This window comes from Lampris incognitus, chromosome 2 (genome assembly GCF_029633865.1).
Source record: "Lampris incognitus isolate fLamInc1 chromosome 2, fLamInc1.hap2, whole genome shotgun sequence".
NCBI lineage: Eukaryota > Metazoa > Chordata > Actinopteri > Lampriformes > Lampridae > Lampris > Lampris incognitus.
The window spans coordinates 145,219,475-145,236,368 of NC_079212.1; the positions used below are offsets into that span (position 1 = coordinate 145,219,475).

At 44.7% G+C, this 16,894-nt stretch overlaps 1 protein-coding gene across 1 annotated transcript in view; it reads left to right on the plus strand.

Moving 5' to 3' along the window:
* The window catches only part of chd6 (chromodomain helicase DNA binding protein 6), a 168,807-nt gene that overhangs the window by 21,120 nt on the left and 130,793 nt on the right, over positions 1 to 16,894 (plus strand). The window contains exon 2 of the mRNA XM_056301897.1: positions 13,270 to 13,319. Within this exon, the coding sequence (XP_056157872.1) occupies positions 13,290 to 13,319 (30 nt within the window). The 5' untranslated portion in view covers positions 13,270 to 13,289. The remainder of the gene's footprint in view (positions 1 to 13,269; positions 13,320 to 16,894) is intronic.

The window sequence follows — 16,894 nt, forward strand, 5'->3', positions numbered from 1 at the left end:
ACGGCTCCATTGCTCTGCTTGTCAGCGGTAGTCGCAAAGTACTCGACAGCTGTGACATCCCTCTCGATTCGCCCTCGATGTTTTGCATACAGCGCAGGTCGGGGCGCCTGTTTGGGGGGGGGGGTAACTGAGGGAAATAGCATGATCCTCCCACGCGCTACGTCCCCCTGGCAAAACTCCTCACTGTCAGGTGAAAAGAAGTGGCTGGGGACTCCACATGTATCGGAGGAGACATATGGTAGTCTGCAGCCCTCCCTGGATCGGCGGAGGGGGTGGAGCAACAACCGGGACGGCTCAGTAGAGTGGGGTAATTGGCCGGATACAATCGGGGGGGAAAAAGTGGGAAGAAAAAAAACTGCTCAGTGACTTCATCACAGAGCACAAACTGGACTATTTATGTCTCATGGAAACTCTGGCAATCACAGAATAACTTTTTGCAGCTAAATTCAGCATATGCAACATATGCAAACCTCAGTCATTGGGCAGAGGAGGCAGCCTCGCGCTGATCTATCACGATAGTTTAAAACTAATGCCACTCTCTCTGTACCTGATCAATCTTCCTTTGAAATGCTGGCTGTCAAGCTCTATGGACCTACACCTATCATTGTTGCTGCTCTGTAAAGACCCCCTAAGGCATCAAATAGTTTTATCACTGAACTCTCAACAGTTTTAACCACCCTTAGTGCAATGTCTCTGAATATAATCCTAATGGGGGATTTAAATGTTCATTTTGATAACACTGGCAATATATTCACTAAAGATTTTAAAGCAGTGTTAGATTGATTTGCCCTAACATAATATGTCCACTTTACAACCTATACCAAGGGTCATATCCTTGACTTAGTTTGCTGTTCTGGCATCGTGCCATGTAACATCACCTCTGCTGAATTACCCAGTATTTGTGGACTTACGCCCATGCCTAAGTCCTGAGTTACCCAGTATTTATGGACTTACACCCATGCATAAATATTGGGTTGGCGTCCAGTATTTTACTTGTGCCTCTGTCCATAGGGTTAATGGTTTTATCAGGAAGGGCATCTGATATAAAATTGTGCCAAATCATTATGCTGATTGACAAGACCATACTGGACCCGTCGGGGCTCCATACGGGATTGGCCGAGGCCTGGGTTACCAACGGCTGCCATTGGTTCTGTGCCCTCACAGGGTATGGATGGAAACTAAAATCCGCTGTGGTGACCCCTGAGAAACAGGGAACAAGCCTAAAGAAGAAGATGATCGTGCCGTATCATACTGCAACATTAGATATATTAATCCACATAATCTCAGCAGTTTAATTACTTCTAACCCCATTTCCTCTCCCACCTCCTCACTCCCTAATCCTATGGACTTACTACAATGATAGTTCATCCAACACGGGTTGTCTCATTTGCCCAAACTGTGCCCTGGTACACAGCTGAACTACATCAGCTCAAGGCTTTAGGTCAACGCCTTGAGAGGGTTTGCACCAAGACTGGACTTGCTGTTCATAAACAAATGTATTCAGATCATATACTCCATTACAAAAATACTCCTATTATGCACATATCATCAGTGTATTTGAAGGGAATACTAGAACTCTCCACAGTGCAAAGGTTACTCAACCAATCTGAAACCAACATGAACAATAACCTTTTTAATGAACACTGCTCTGGTTTTTTTGAAGTTTTTCAACTCCAAAATTAGTACCATTCATGAGCAGCTAGCCTTTGCTAACATCATGCAGACTGACTTACCATCAGCAAGTGCCATGAAACTCTCCATCCACTGTCCTATGTGACTTCAGTCTTCCAATTGAAAATCACATTTTTGAGTTTATTACTAAGTCTAGTACCTCCATATGTTACCTGGATCCAATTCCCATAACCCTAGTTAAAACACGCCTGCCCTCTATCATCTCCCTGATATCCTCCATCATCAACTCTTATCTGTCCACTGGTACAGTTCCTCCATCCCTGAAGGTTGCCATAATCAGACCAACTCTGAAAAAACCTAATTTATCTAATGACCAAAATAACTACTGGCCTATTTCCAATTTACCATTCATCATTAAAATCCTCGAGAGGGTAGTTGCATCTCAACTCCAGATCTACCTTGATAACCATAATCTCTTTTAACAATTCCAGTCTGTCTTTGCCCCAAACATAGCACAGAAACAGCCCTGGTTAAGAGCACCAATGACTCCTTCGTGCAGCTGACTCCGGTCTACTCTCTATCCTCATCCTTCTTGACCTCACTGCAGCCTTTGATACGATATCCCATCAGCTGCTCATGGATCGTCTGGCTAGCATTGGAGTTGGAGGCACTGTGTATCTTGTTTGCGTCCTATCTTACAGACAGCACACATTTTGTGCAAGTTCAGAATTACCAGTCAGAAAGTTTGATGGTGTGTGTGTATATCGGCCTTGTGTGATGGCCTGGCGGCCTGTCCGGGTGTCTCCCCGCCTGCCGCCCAATGACTGCTGGGATAGGCTCCAGCATCCCTGCGACCCTGAGAGCAGGATAAGTGGTTTGGATAATGCTTGGATGGAAGTTTGATAGTTCCTCATGGAGTTCCACAAAGTTCACTGTTGGGGGACACTCCTGTTTATTATTTACCTCCTCCCTCTTAGCAACATCCACCGACACTATGGTATCCATTTCCACTGCTATGCTGATGATACACAGCTTTATGTGTTCACTAAGCGCACTTCTACTCTCCCCTCCAGTACCCTCACTGCTTGTCTCCATGATATACAGATATGGATGACTAACAATTATCTGAAATTCAACAGTTGTAAACTGAGCTACTCCTCATTGGCACTAACTCTACACTCAAAACCTAATATTTACTCACTCACCATTGCTGGAGCCCTTTCCTTTTCCAGTCATATAAACATTGTCTGCTAGATTGCGTTTTTCCATCTGTGAAACATCACCAGACTATGCCCTGCTTTAACACAACTCCGCAGAAGTCTTAATCAATGCTTTGGTCACATCACGCATTGACTACTGCAGTGCGATCCTGGCAAGCATCCTCAACAAACTTATTCAACGACTTCAATCATCCAGAATTCTGCAGCATGGATTATTACACATTCAACGTCCACTGAACATGTCTCTCCCCTGCTGATTCAATTACGCTGGCGTCCTGTGTCACAGTGGATTAACTTTAAAATTTTATTAACATTCAAAGCTCTTCATAATCTATCCCCTGCTTATCTCACACACCTCCTTTAGACTTACATTCCATCTTGCTCCCTGCGGTCTTCACCAGCAGGTCCATTGGCACTACCAGCCATCAACCTCAGTACAATGGGTGCCAGGGCTTTCTCCTACACTGCACCCAAACTCTGGAACTCCATTCCCTGTCACATCCACCTACTGGACTCTATTACAGAATTTAAAACTGCTCTTAAAGCCCACCGTTTTAAACTATCACACTTTAACAGCATCAAATTCATCTTTTTTCCCCCTGCTGATGTATGCTCTATTGTTTATTGTGTTTTATTGTTGATTGCACTGTTTTTTTTATTTTCCTGCTTTGTTTTATTGTATTTGATGTAAGGTGACCTTGAGTGTCATGAAAGGCACCTTTAAATAAAATGCAGTACTATTTCTTCTTAATATTATTTAAAAATTGCTAAATTTGGCTGAATTTTAAAAGCCAGAAGTGGTACTAAATGGAGAGCCGTTGGGGAGCTGAAAACTCTGGCTCTTATTGCTGAGTTGAGCCAAATGATCTGGCCCGCTAAAAAGAGCCAGAATTCCCATCACTACTTTTTTGCCGCTCGCTCTCACTACGCACACGCGTGACGCACTGCCCTATATTCCTTCAAGGAGCTACGCTACTCTTATAACAGCACCTTTCACGTCGATGTCCTTTGACGAATGAGGAGAGGGAGGATTCTGGGATCGTTTGATGCACTAGTTTAAGATCACTCAAAACAGTGCTCCCACAGTGTGCGAGTGAAAATTGTTGGTAGCCCATTGATATTAACTTATGAATGTAGGTGAAACACTGGAGTTGGTTTAGATTGTCTCAGAGGTAATCAGTAATAGCTAGCTGGTGCAGGAGACCCGGGTTCGCGTCCCAGCTGCGTTGGATTCCCGGCTGCCTCCTGAATTCGCTACCGTATTTAAGTTGTTAAAATTTTAATTTTGGTGTCAGTCGCTTCCTAACAGGCACACCAACATATGTAATGCATTAATATCTCAACTGGGTATTGATCTTGACACAATATAGAGTTTAAAAAGCGGCGGTCATTTTGACCACCCATGGTTGTTTTGGTTAGGAGTGAAATCCAGGTGGTTTTAGTGTTAATAACGCACGATCTCGTGAAATGGGGTGCGTCTTGAACCATGAAGACCGTATCGAATGATTCTGAATTAGATCCAGTATCATCCCACCCCTAGTATATAGTATACTAACGGAGACAATGCTTTTGAATTTTCAGTTGTTCTCCTGTTCCAGTCTTTAACGTCATGGTATACTGGGTATTGTTGACAAATTGATAAATGTTTAATTCTTGACTTATAGATTATGATGAAACAATGAAACACCATATGGTGTTGTAACAATATCTCTCTCTGTCTCTCTCTCTCTCGTGCGCTCTCTCTCTCTCTCGTGCGCTCTCTCTCTCCCTCTCTCTCTCTCTCTCTCGTGCGCTCTCTCTCTCCCTCTCTCTCTCTGTCTGTCTCTCTGTCTCTGTCTGTCTCTCTCTCTGTCTCTCTCTCTCTCTCTCTCTCTCTCTCTCATGTAATCCTGTTGCACCCTTTCCAGCTCCTAAAAGGACAAGCATTTTTTACCAGCTTAAAACCATCTAATGGAAACAGATTTATTTCCATTTTTGGACTCTTATCTTTATTAAATTTTTCTGTTTGAAACAGAATTTGAAATCTCGCTGTGTGAAATTTTAATGGGATGATTTTTTTTTTTTTGCTATGAGATAGAATTCGGTAGCATCTTCTCGTTAAATATTTCCAATTATTATTTAGATATTTTCCTGTTTTACCCATAGGCCAAATGCATGCATTTAGGGGAACTGAACCTCAAACAAACACGAGCAGGTTAGAAATTCTTCTGGAAGCACTCAGTTCCTACTGAAATAAGCTCTAAATAAATAATAAAAAAAAAAATCTCTTTCTTGTGCTTTTACTTTAGCACTGGTTTTGCTCTTAGATGCTTGTTTAGATGCACTTATGACCTCTGATGACTAGTAGTTCTCCTGATTTCCTACGTTAAATGCACTTATTGTAAGTCGCTTTGGATAAAAGCGTCGGCTAAATGACTGTAATGTAAAATAAATAATACTGAAATAAGCTCTAAATAAATAAATAAAATAAACAATACTGAAATAAGCTCTAAATAAATAAATAAAACAAACAATACTGAAATAAGCTCTAAATAAATAAATAATACTGAAATAAGCTCTAAATAAATAAATGAAGAAATAAAATAATAACAAAGTAAGCTCTAAATAAATGAATAAAATAAAATGTAAGTAATGCGGAACAGCCCTAAATAAATAAATGAAGAAATGAAATAATATTGAAATAAGCTCTAAATAAATAAAATTATACTGAAATGAGCTCTAAATAAATAAATAAATAAAATAATACTGAAGTAAGATAATTAATAAATAAAATAATACTGAAATAAGCTCTAAATAAATAAATAAATAAATAAAATAATACTGAAATAAGCTCTAAATAAAATAAAATAAATAAATGCTGAAATAAGCTCTAGTCTACCCCCAATCCTGAACTGGGTTCACTGGTTCAGCTGGCATATGAACGTGATTGCCTGGTTGCTGTTTAAAACCAGTTAGACTTGATGCAGCAGATGAAGTTGTTCTCAGTGGGAGACGTGTTTCACCCAGTAGCAGTCTGAGAGCGCTGTGTTGTAAAAGACATCGCCAGAAGTCATGGATTTACATTAGCAGTACAAACAGGAAGGTTGAAAACCACACCAGGAAGGGCCGCGGCGTGTCTGTCGGGAGGAAATGAAATTCGTTAAATGTTGTGGCGGTTGATGAGCTAGAAATTGTGCAAAATGACCTTTTAGTTCCGCTAATTTCTCTTGGTTGGATGACGAGGAATAACTCGTGACGCTTTATGAGAGGTGAATTTCAACTCGGTCAGTAGAAGCCTTGGTCAAATGGCTTTGTGTACGTTTGCAATCTGGTCATTACGCACATGCATGTGAAAAAATCACTTCAGTCTAAATAGTTAGAAAGAGGTAGATAGATAGATAGATAGGTAGGTAGATAGATAGATAGATAGATAGACAGCTAAAAACTAAGTCGGTCTGTGCTTTTGGCATGCAGACATGCTTTGAATGAGTTGTGGTCCCGCTCATCCTCTTGTATGAAACTTGAATTGTGTGTCTGGTAGCCTCGGGCCAGGGTCTGGTCTCAGCAAGGTTTGGAAAGAGTTGCAAAGTCTTCATCCCGGCTGGAAACCAGTGCCACTGGCAGTATTACTGCCTTAACTTGTGTGACGTGTGACGGCTGCCTCAAAGCCTTATGGGTCAGACACCTCTGAAGTGGTTCTTCATTCTTTGTCTCTTTGACTTGAAATTGAAAGCAGTGGGACACCTCCAACTATTGTTTTTTTTTTGTGTGGATTATTTCCCCCCTTTTCTCCAATTGTATCCGTCCAATTACTCCGCTCTTTCGAGCTGTCCTGGTCTCTGCTCCACCCCCTTTGCCGATCCGGGGAGGGCTGCAGGCTACCACATGCCTCCTCCCATACATGTGGAGTCGCCAGCTGCTTCTCTTCTGACAGTGAGGAGTTTCACCAAGGGGACGTAGAGCATGGGAGGATCATGCTATCCTCCCCAGTCCCCCCCGCCCAAACAAGCGCCCCGACCGACCAGAGGAGGCACTAGTGCAGCGACCAGGACACATCTGGCTTCCCACCCGCAGACACGGCCAGTTGTGTCTGTAGGGACGCCTGACCAAGCCAGAGGTAACACGGGGATTCGAACTGGCGATCCCCATGTTCGTAGGCAAGGGAATAGACCGCTACGCTAACTGGACGCCCATAAACCTCCGCTGTTGTTGAAATGGGCCCCATATTCACTCGTGAAGTACCTGTATGACTGTATACGGCGGTAGCCCTTGTAGAAGTCATGCATTTCATGTATTTAACCATGTAGCGTGTTCTAGTATCTCTCAGCCAAGTAGTTACAAGTCCATTCATGTATTTAACTATTTAGTGTGTTCTAGTATCTCTCAGCCAAGTAGTTACAAGTCCATTCATGTATTTAACTATTTAGTGTGTTCTAGTATCTCTCAGCCAAGTAGTTACAAGTCCATTCATGTATTTAACTATTTAGTGTGTTCTAGTATCTCTCAGCCAAGTAGTTACAAGTCCATTCATGTATTTAACTATTTAGTGTGTTCTAGTATCTCTCAGCCAAGTAGTTACAAGTCCATTCATATATTTAACTATGTAGTGTGTTCTAGTATCTCTCAGACAAGTAGTTAGAAGTCCATTCATGTATTTAACCATGTAGCGTGTTCTAGTATCTCTCAGCCAAGTAGTTACAAGTCCATTCATGTATTTAACTATGTAGTGTGTTCTAGTATCTCTCAGCCGAGAAGTTACAAGTCCATTCATGTATTTAACTATGTAGTGTGTTCTAGTATCTCTCAGCCAAGTAGTTACAAGTCCATTCACGTATTTAACTATGTAGTGTGTTCTAGTATTTCTCAGCCAAGTAGTTACAAGTCCATTCATGTATTTAACTATGTAGTGTGTTCTAGTATCTCTCAGCCAAGTAGTTACAAGTCCATTCCTGTTTTTAACTATGTAGTGTGTTCTAGTATTTCTCAGCCAAGAAGTTACAAGTCCATTCACGTATTTAACTATGTAGTGTGTTCTAGTATTTCTCAGCCAAGAAGTTACAAGTCCATTCACGTATTTAACTATGTAGTGTGTTCTAGTATCTCTCAGCCAAGTAGTTACAAGTCCATTCATGTTTTAACTATGTAGTGTGTTCTAGTATCTCTCAGCCAAGAAGTTACAAGTCAATTCATGTTTTTAACTATGTAGTGTGTTCTAGTATCTCTCAGCCAAGTAGTTACAAGTCCATTCACGTATTTAACTATGTAGTGTGTTCTAGTATCTCTCAGCCAAGTAGTTACAAGTCCATTCATGTATTTAACCATGTAGTGTCTTCTAGTATCTCTCAGCCAAGTAGTTACAAGTCCATTCACGTATTTAACTATGTAGTGTGTTCTAGTATCTCTCAGCCAAGAAGTTACAAGTCCATTCACCTATTTAACTATGTAGTGTGTTCTAGTATCTCTCAGCCAAGTAGTTACAAGTCCATTCACCTATTTAACTATGTAGTGTGTTCTAGTATCTCTCAGTCAAGTAGTTACAAGTCCATTTCTGTTAAGTTCTCGCAGCATATTCTCAATAGTTCCTCGTGGGGCTGGAACAAAAGTGCAGCAGTAGATCACCAAACATACGTTTAAAAGCAGAATTTGGGGCATCCGGGTAGTGCAGCGGTCTATTCTGTTGCCTACCAACATGGGTATCGCTGGTTCGAATCCTGTGTTGCCTCTGTCTTGGTCGGGCGTCCCTACAGACACAATTGGCTGTGTCTACGGGTACGAAGCCGGATGTGGGTATGTGTCCTGGTCAGTGCACTAGCGCCTCTGGTCGGTCGGAGCGCCTCTCTAGGGGGCGAGGAACTGGGGGAAATAGGTGATCCTCCCATGTGCTACGTTCCCCTGGTGAAACTCCTCACTGTCAAGGTGAAAAGAAGCGGCTGGCGACTCCACATGTATGGGAGGAGGCATGTGGTAGTCTGCAGCCCTCCCCGAATCGACAGAGGGGGTGGAGCAGCGACTGGGACGGCTAGGAAGAGTGGGGTAATTGGCGAGAAAAAGGGGGGGTGTCCAAAAAATAAATAATTTGTACAAGAGCTATATTTACAATTAAAATCTTCAGATCCAAGCTAGTCTTTACCACCGAGCAAAAGCCACCGGTGCAGAACCAAGTGTCTGCACTGACACTGAGTGGATGACTGGATGAGCACAAGGCTGGACTGACAGCGCGGTCACTTGAACAGCCATCCTTCCTGCTTGTGATCCCAACACAGGCACACTGGAACCTGGAGCAGTCCTCCATCCCAGCAGGTGGTGGCCATGAGGGTTATTGTTACCGAGCTGGTTCCAGATGTGGTGTTTAGATGGCTCATGTGGCCCGTCAACAGCACAGTAACGTTACTACACCTGTATTCTGTAAACGCAGCCTGATGAAAACCAGCCGACAATTACTTCAGAATTCACCTGCTGTAAACAAAGAACGTTTTAATAGTTTCCCTGGTGGATGGAGGGCCATTCACAGACATTATTTGTTGTCATTATCGCTGGTTGGAGGGGTGTGAAATGGATCTGAAGCACATGCTTAGATGCGGTTCAGATCTCAGTCACGGTTGCAGTGTGGTGCTGAGTGCACCAGTCCAGACCTCATGCTGTGTGGTTTCCATGCTTAACATGCTGGAATTGCACCAAAACTGAGAGTAGGGCTATTTTATCTGCTGTCATCTGAGAGTTTCACATCTTTCTAAAAAAACAAACGTATGTGCTGTGCTGCAACTTTTGACTTCCACTTTTTATATATATATATATATATATATATATATATATATATATAAGAAGATGGTGGCGCAGTGGTTAGCGCAGTCGCCTCACAGCATGAAGGTCCTGGGTTCAAGCCCCGGGGTAGTCGAACCTTGGGGGTCGTCCCGGGTCGTCCTCTGTGTGGAGTTCGCATGTTCTTCCCGTGCCTGCATGGGTTTCCTCCTGGAGCTCCGGTTTCCTTCCACAGTCCAAACACATGTAGGTCAGGTGAATCGGCCGTAGTAAATTGTCCTTAGGTATGAATGTGTGTGTGTGTGTGTGTGTGTGTGTGTGTGTGTGTGTATGTGTGTGTGTGTGTGGGCCCTGTGATGGCCTGGCGGCCTGTCCACGGTGTCACCCCGCCTGCCGCCAAATGACTGCTGGGATAGGCTCCAGCATCCCCGCGAGCGACCCTGAGAGCAGGATAAGCTGTTTGGATAATGGATGGATATATATATACACTACCGTTCAAAAGTTTGGGATCACCCAAACAATTTCGTGTTTTCCATGAAAAGTCACACTTATTCACCACCATATGTTGTGAAATGAATAGAAAATAGAGTCAAGACATTGACAAGGTTAGAAATAATGATTTTTATTTGAAATAAGATTTTTTTTACATCAAACTTTGCTTTCGTTAAAGAATCCTCCATTTGCAGCAATTACAGCATTGCAGACCTTTGGCATTCTAGCTGTTAATTTGTTGAGGTAATCTGGAGAAATTGCACCCCACGCTTCCAGAAGCAGCTCCCACAAGTTGGATTGGTTGGATGGGCACTTCTTTGAGCAGATTGAGTTTCTGGAGCATCACATTTGTGGGGTCAATTAAACGCTCAAAATGGCCAGAAAAAGAGAACTTTCATCTGAAACTCGACAGTCTATTCTTGTTCTTAGAAATGAAGGCTATTCCATGCGAGAAATTGCTAAGAAATTGAAGATTTCCTACACCGGTGTGTACTACTCCCTTCAGAGGACAGCACAAACAGGCTCTAACAGGTACTATTTAATGAAGATGCCAGTTGGGGACCTGTGAGGCGTCTGTTTCTCAAACTAGAGACTCTAATGTACTTATCTTCTTGCTCAGTTGTGCAACGCGGCCTCCCACTTCTTTTTCTACTCTGGTTAGAGCCTGTTTGTGCTGTCCTCTGAAGGGAGTAGTACACACCGGTGTAGGAAATCTTCAATTTCTTAGCAATTTCTCGCATGGAATAGCCTTCATTTCTAAGAACAAGAATAGACTGTCGAGTTTCAGATGAAAGTTCTCTTTTTCTGGCCATTTTGAGCGTTTAATTGACCCCACAAATGTGATGCTCCAGAAACTCAATCTGCTCAAAGAAGTGCCCATCCAACCAATCCAACTTGTGGGAGCTGCTTCTGGAAGCGTGGGGTGCAATTTCTCCAGATTACCTCAACAAATTAACAGCTAGAATGCCAAAGGTCTGCAATGCTGTAATTGCTGCAAATGGAGGATTCTTTGACGAAAGCAAAGTTTGATGTAAAAAAAATCTTATTTCAAATACAAATCATTATTTCTAACCTTGTCAATGTCTTGACTCTATTTTCTATTCATTTCACAACATATGGTGGTGAATAAGTGTGACTTTTCATGGAAAACACAAAATTGTTTGGGTGATCCCAAACTTTTGAACGGTAGTGTATATACAGTGCATCCGGAAAGTGTTCACACCCCTTCACTTTCCCCACATGTTGTTATGTCACAGCTTTATTCCAAAATGAATTAAATTCCTTTTTTTTCTCACCAATCTACACACAATACCCCATAATGGCAAAGCAAAAACAGTTTTGTAGAAATTTTTGCAAATTTATTAAAAATAAAAAACTGAACTATTGCATGTACATAAGTATTCACACCCTTTACTCAGTACTTGGTTGAGGCACCCTTGGCAGCGATTACAACCTCAAGTCTTCTTGGGTATGAAGCTACAAGCTTGGCACACCTATATTTGGGGTATTTCTCCCATTCTTCTCTGCAGATCCTCTCGAGCTCTGTAAGGTTAGATGGGGAGCGTCGCTGCACAGCTATTTTCAGGTCTTTCCAGAGATGTTCAATGGGGTTCAAGTCTGGGCTCTGGCTGGGCCACTCAAGGACATTCACAGACTTGTCCTGAAGCCACTCCTTCGTTGTCTTGGCTGTGTGCTTAGGGTCGTTGTCGTGTTGAAAGGTAAACCTTCGCCCCAGTCTGAGGTCCCGAGCGCTCCGGAGCAGGTTTACATCAAGGATCTCTCTGTACTTTGCTCCATTCATCTTTCCCTCGATCCTGACTAGTCTCCCAGTTCCTGCCGCTGAAGAACATCCCCACAGCATGATGCTGCCACCACCATGCTTCACTGTAGGGATGGTATTAACAAGGTGATGAGAGGTGCCTGGTTTCCTCCAGACGTGACGTTTGGCATTCAGGCCCAAGAGTTCAATCTTGGTTTCATCAGACCAGAGAATCTTGTTTCTCATGGTCTGAGAGTCCTTTAGGTGCTTTCTAGTAAACCCCAAGCAGGCTGTCATGTGCCTTTTACCGAGCAGAGCCTTCCGTCTGGCCACTCTACCATAAAGGCCTGATTGGTGGAGTGCTGCAGAGATGGTTGTCCTTCTGGAAGGTTCTCCCATCTCCACAGAGGAACGCTGGAGCTCTGTCAGAGTGACCATCGGGTTCTTGGTCACCTCCCTGACCAAGGCCCTTCTCCCCCGATTGCTCAGTTTGGCTGAGCAATCGGGGTGTGAATACTTATGTACATGCAATATTTCCGTTTTTTATTTTTAATACATTTGCAAAAATTTCTACAAAACCTTTTTCACTCTGTCATTATGGGGTATTGTGTGTAGATTGATAAGAAAAAAAAGGAATTTAATCCATTTTGGAATAAGGCTGTAACATAACAAAATGTGGGGAAAGTGAAGGGGTGTGAATACTTTCCGGATGCACTGTATATATATAAGGAAATACTGAACAAACGGCTTTAAAAAGACTATACAACATTCTACTAGGGTTGTGTATTGGCGAGAATCTGACGATACGATACGTATCACGTACAGGTTGTGAAGCGATATATCGTGATATTGTAAGAATGGTGATATATTGTGATGCTGTAAGTAAGGCGATATATTGTGATACTGTAAGAAAGGTGACATATTGTGATTTCATAGGCCTGTGTTGTTTGTGCTTATGCTACTTCCTGTCTCAGTTTACGTGGTTGGGTTGGAGCGGAAGAGTCAAATGGCTGAAGATAGATTACAACACTGTTATCTAGCCGTCGTGGGGTTACACACAACACAACATGTTTGTCACAAACCTTTACATGTAAACGATTAAACATCGATATAGTGGTTTTGAGAATCGATACAGTATCACAAAAGATGATATCACAATACCCGAGTGTATCGATATTTTCTTACGCTCCTACTATCTGCAATATTTAAGACTCGATGTCAAGCGGACACTGAATCACACCCAGTTGTGCATCTGCATGCCATTGCATGCAGACAAGCTGTGTTTCTTGACTGTTTAGTTATAATGAGTTTACTCTCTGCCGTGGTAAATAACCTCATTATTTAATGATGGAATGAACTGTTGTGTCCGTTGTGTGTGTTGTGTGTGCATTTGTCCGACTAATGCTGAATGTGTCGTTTTGTTAACAGATGCAGTGAAGGCATAGAAGATGAAAATACACAAGAAGGACAGACAGCAGGTTGGTGTTAAGACTGCAAACACACACATGCACACAATGCAATACAAATACGCAGCAAAGTACCCCCCTCCCCCCACCACCAGCACCACCAGCAGTAAAATGGTTTATTGAAACATCTCACTGACAATTAAACAAAACAAAAAAAGAAGTGAAGAGATGATATTTTATTAATCACATTATTTGTTTGTTTTTTATTTTCCCCCACCTTTTTTCTCCCCAATTGTACTTGGCCAATTACCCCGTTCCCCTGAGTTGTCCCGGTCTCTGCTCCACCCCCTCTGCCGATCCGGGAGGACTGTAGACTACCACGTCTCCTCCCATACATGTGGAGTCACCAGCCGCTTCTTTTCACCTGACAGTGAGGAGTTTCCCCAGGGAGACGTAGCGTGTGGGAGGATTACGCTATTCCCCCCAGTCCCCCCCCCCCCCCTTGAACAGGCGCCCCAACCGGCCAGAGGAGGCGCTAGTGCAGCGACCAGGACACATACCCACATCCGGCTTCCTACCTGCAGACACGGCCAGTTGCGTCTGTAGGGATGCCCGGCCAAGCCGGAGGTAACACGGGGATTCGAACCGGCGATCCCCGTGTTGGTAGGCAACAGAATAGACCACCACGCCACCCGGACGCCCCAATCACAGAGTATTTCTGACAGAATTCTTCCTGCCATGAGTCCTCTGGTGTATTAGGCATGATGGTAAATGAGTCCAACCTTTTAATTTTTTTAGAAATATTTTGGTCTTGGGCGTGTGGGTGGTGTGGTGGTCTATTCCGTTGCCTACCAACATTGGGATCGCTAGTTTGAACCCCCGTGTTACAACCAGCTTGGCTGGGCGTCCCTATAGACGCAATTGGCCGTGTCTGCTGGTAGGAAGACGGATGTGGGTGTGTGTCCTAGTCGCTGCATTAGCGCCTCCTCTGGTCGGTTGGGGCGCCTGTTCGAGGGGGAGGGTGAACTGGGTGGAACAGCGTGATCCTCCCACGCGCTACGTCCCCCTGGCAAAACTCACTGTCAGGTGAAAAGAAGCGGCTGGTGGACTCCACATGTATGGGAGGAGGCATGTGGTAGTCTGCAGCCCTCCCCGGATCAGCAGAGGGGGGTGGAGCAGAGACCGGGACGGCTCGGAAGAGTGGGCTAATTGGCCGGGTACAGTTGGGGAGAAAAGGGGGGGAGAAAAATAAAAATATATATATTTTTTGGTCTCCTGATCTTTGGACTGTTTTCCGTGGCTGAGAACTCCACATTAACTGACTAAGATGTGTTGGATGATGTCACACAGCACAGACTCCGAGGTCGTCAGTTGGTCTTCCCCATCCTGCCTGTTAACGTTTTAGAGGAGGCAGCTGATTGTGTTGTAACTGCGTTGTTAGCCGGTGATTAATGTGATGCAGTTTGCAGCAGCTTGAAAGAGTAAAGTAATGAATAGTGAGGGCATTAAGCTCAGTCCGTGTCCGTTCTCCCTTCGCCGTGACTCGGCTGTCATCTGTTAAGTTATTCCATCAGTGATCTTCCCGCCTGCTTGTGGGTTCCACCTGCCCCGGGACGGGGCCGCCGTCCTGACTGGGGGTTGATACACCAACCTCTCCTCACCAGATGTAAACCACCACCATGGTTTATATCTCCACCCCACAACTACACACACACACACACACACACACACACACACACACACACTTCGCATGCTTGCACTGTCAGCCTGGTTCCTGTGTCTTGGTTGGTTTTCCAGACAGGCCAGACGGTTCTGGATACAGAAATGAAGCTTTACCGTAGTAGTGTTCCCATTACCACGTGGTTTTGCATGGAGAACCACTGGTTTCTGGGACTTTGGCACCATTTGATAGCCAGGCTGGATGTGGCTGGACCGCTGCGGTGGGTCGGGCTGAATGATGCTGACGTTCAGCGATCGGTTCTGCATTCATGTCCCGTCCGGTGGCGCCACATCTGATTAGGATGCCTCCTGGGTGCCTTCCTTTGGAGGTTTACCGGGCACATCCAACTGGGAGGAGACCCCGGGGTAGACCCAGAACTTGCTGGAGGGACTACATGTCCAATCTGGCATGCAAACACCTTGGGATCCCCCAGGAGGAGCTGGAGGGCGTTGCCGGGGAGAGGGACGTCTGGAGTGCCCTACATAGCGTGCTGCCACCACGACCCCACCCCGGAGAAGTGTCTGACGATGAATGAATGAATGAATGAATGAATGAATGAATGAATGAATGAACAAAACTAAACTGAAATGTCTGAATCTGCGTCGCGTCGGCCGAGGAGACGTGTCACATGTTACACAGACAGATGCCGTTGCGTCATGGCGTCATTTGTTATGGTCATTGTCATTTTTCTGTGCGACTTCCTGGTATGTTTTTCAGCTCCACCACTAATGATGACCCTCCGCCTGACTCCTCCCTGGCACGGCGTGGTGCACAGTGGCCTCTTCACTGCCTCCGTGCAATCATGGAAAATGTGCATCTGTTACCGTCTGTTGTGTAGTTCTTTTGTGAACTGGATTTCTTAAAGTGTTGAACAGATGGGTTTTTTTTTAGACCCCCCCCCCCTCTTTTTTTTTTTTCTCCCTAGTTGTATCCGGCCAATTACCCCGCTCTTCAGAGTTGCCCTGGTCTCTGCTCCACCCCCTCTGCCGATACGGGGAGGGCTGCAGACTACCACATGCCTCCTCCCATACATGTGGAGTCACCAGCCGCTTCTTTTCCCCTGACAGTGAGGAGTTTCACCAGGGGGGTGTAGCGCGTGGGAGGGTCACGCTGTTCCCCCCAGTCCCCCCCCCTGAACAGGCGCCCTGACCGACCAGAGGAGGCGCTAGTGCAGTGACCAGGACACACACCCACATCCGGCTTCCCACCCGCAGACATGGCCAGCTGTGTCTGTAGGGACGCCCGACCAAGCCGGGAGGTAACATGGGGGCTCGAACCGGCGATCCCCGTGTTGGTAGGCCCGGCGGTCCCCATGTTGATGGTTTTTATTATTGTAGTGGATCTGTGAGGCCCTTAGATCGCTGGCGTCCAGCAGAGTACTGCTGAATAAACCGAGAGGCCACATCGTCCCCGACTGTGTCAACACTCTGCCATACCGGTGTGTGGTGTTGTGTAGTATGCCATGTGTGCTGCCGGGTTTACTGTTTTAGTTTGGCTGCTCTGTCAGGTGGTCCTAACCGTCCATCATCTCCACCCTGCTGGTGGTCTATCGTATCTCCCCACCTTATCTTCATTTTAGAGCTTATCACAGCTCAGTTTATCAGCGGGCTCGCCATGCTGCGCTGAAGAGGAAGGCCTTGTCTTATCAGCAGCTCACGAGAAGCGATCTGCCCGCCGCCATATCACAAGTTGTGTTGATGGAAGTAATGCTGCTGTGTGAAGTAGCGGTGCTGTGTAAAGTAATGGTGTTGTATGAAATAATGCTGCTGTGTGAAGTAATGGTGTTGTATGAAGTAATGGTGTTGGTGTGAAATAATGGTGTTGTATGAAGTAATGGCGTTGGTGTGAAGTATTGCTGCAGTGTTAAGTAATACTGCTGTGTGAAGTAATGGTGTTGTATGAAGTAGCGGTGCTGTGTGAAGTAATG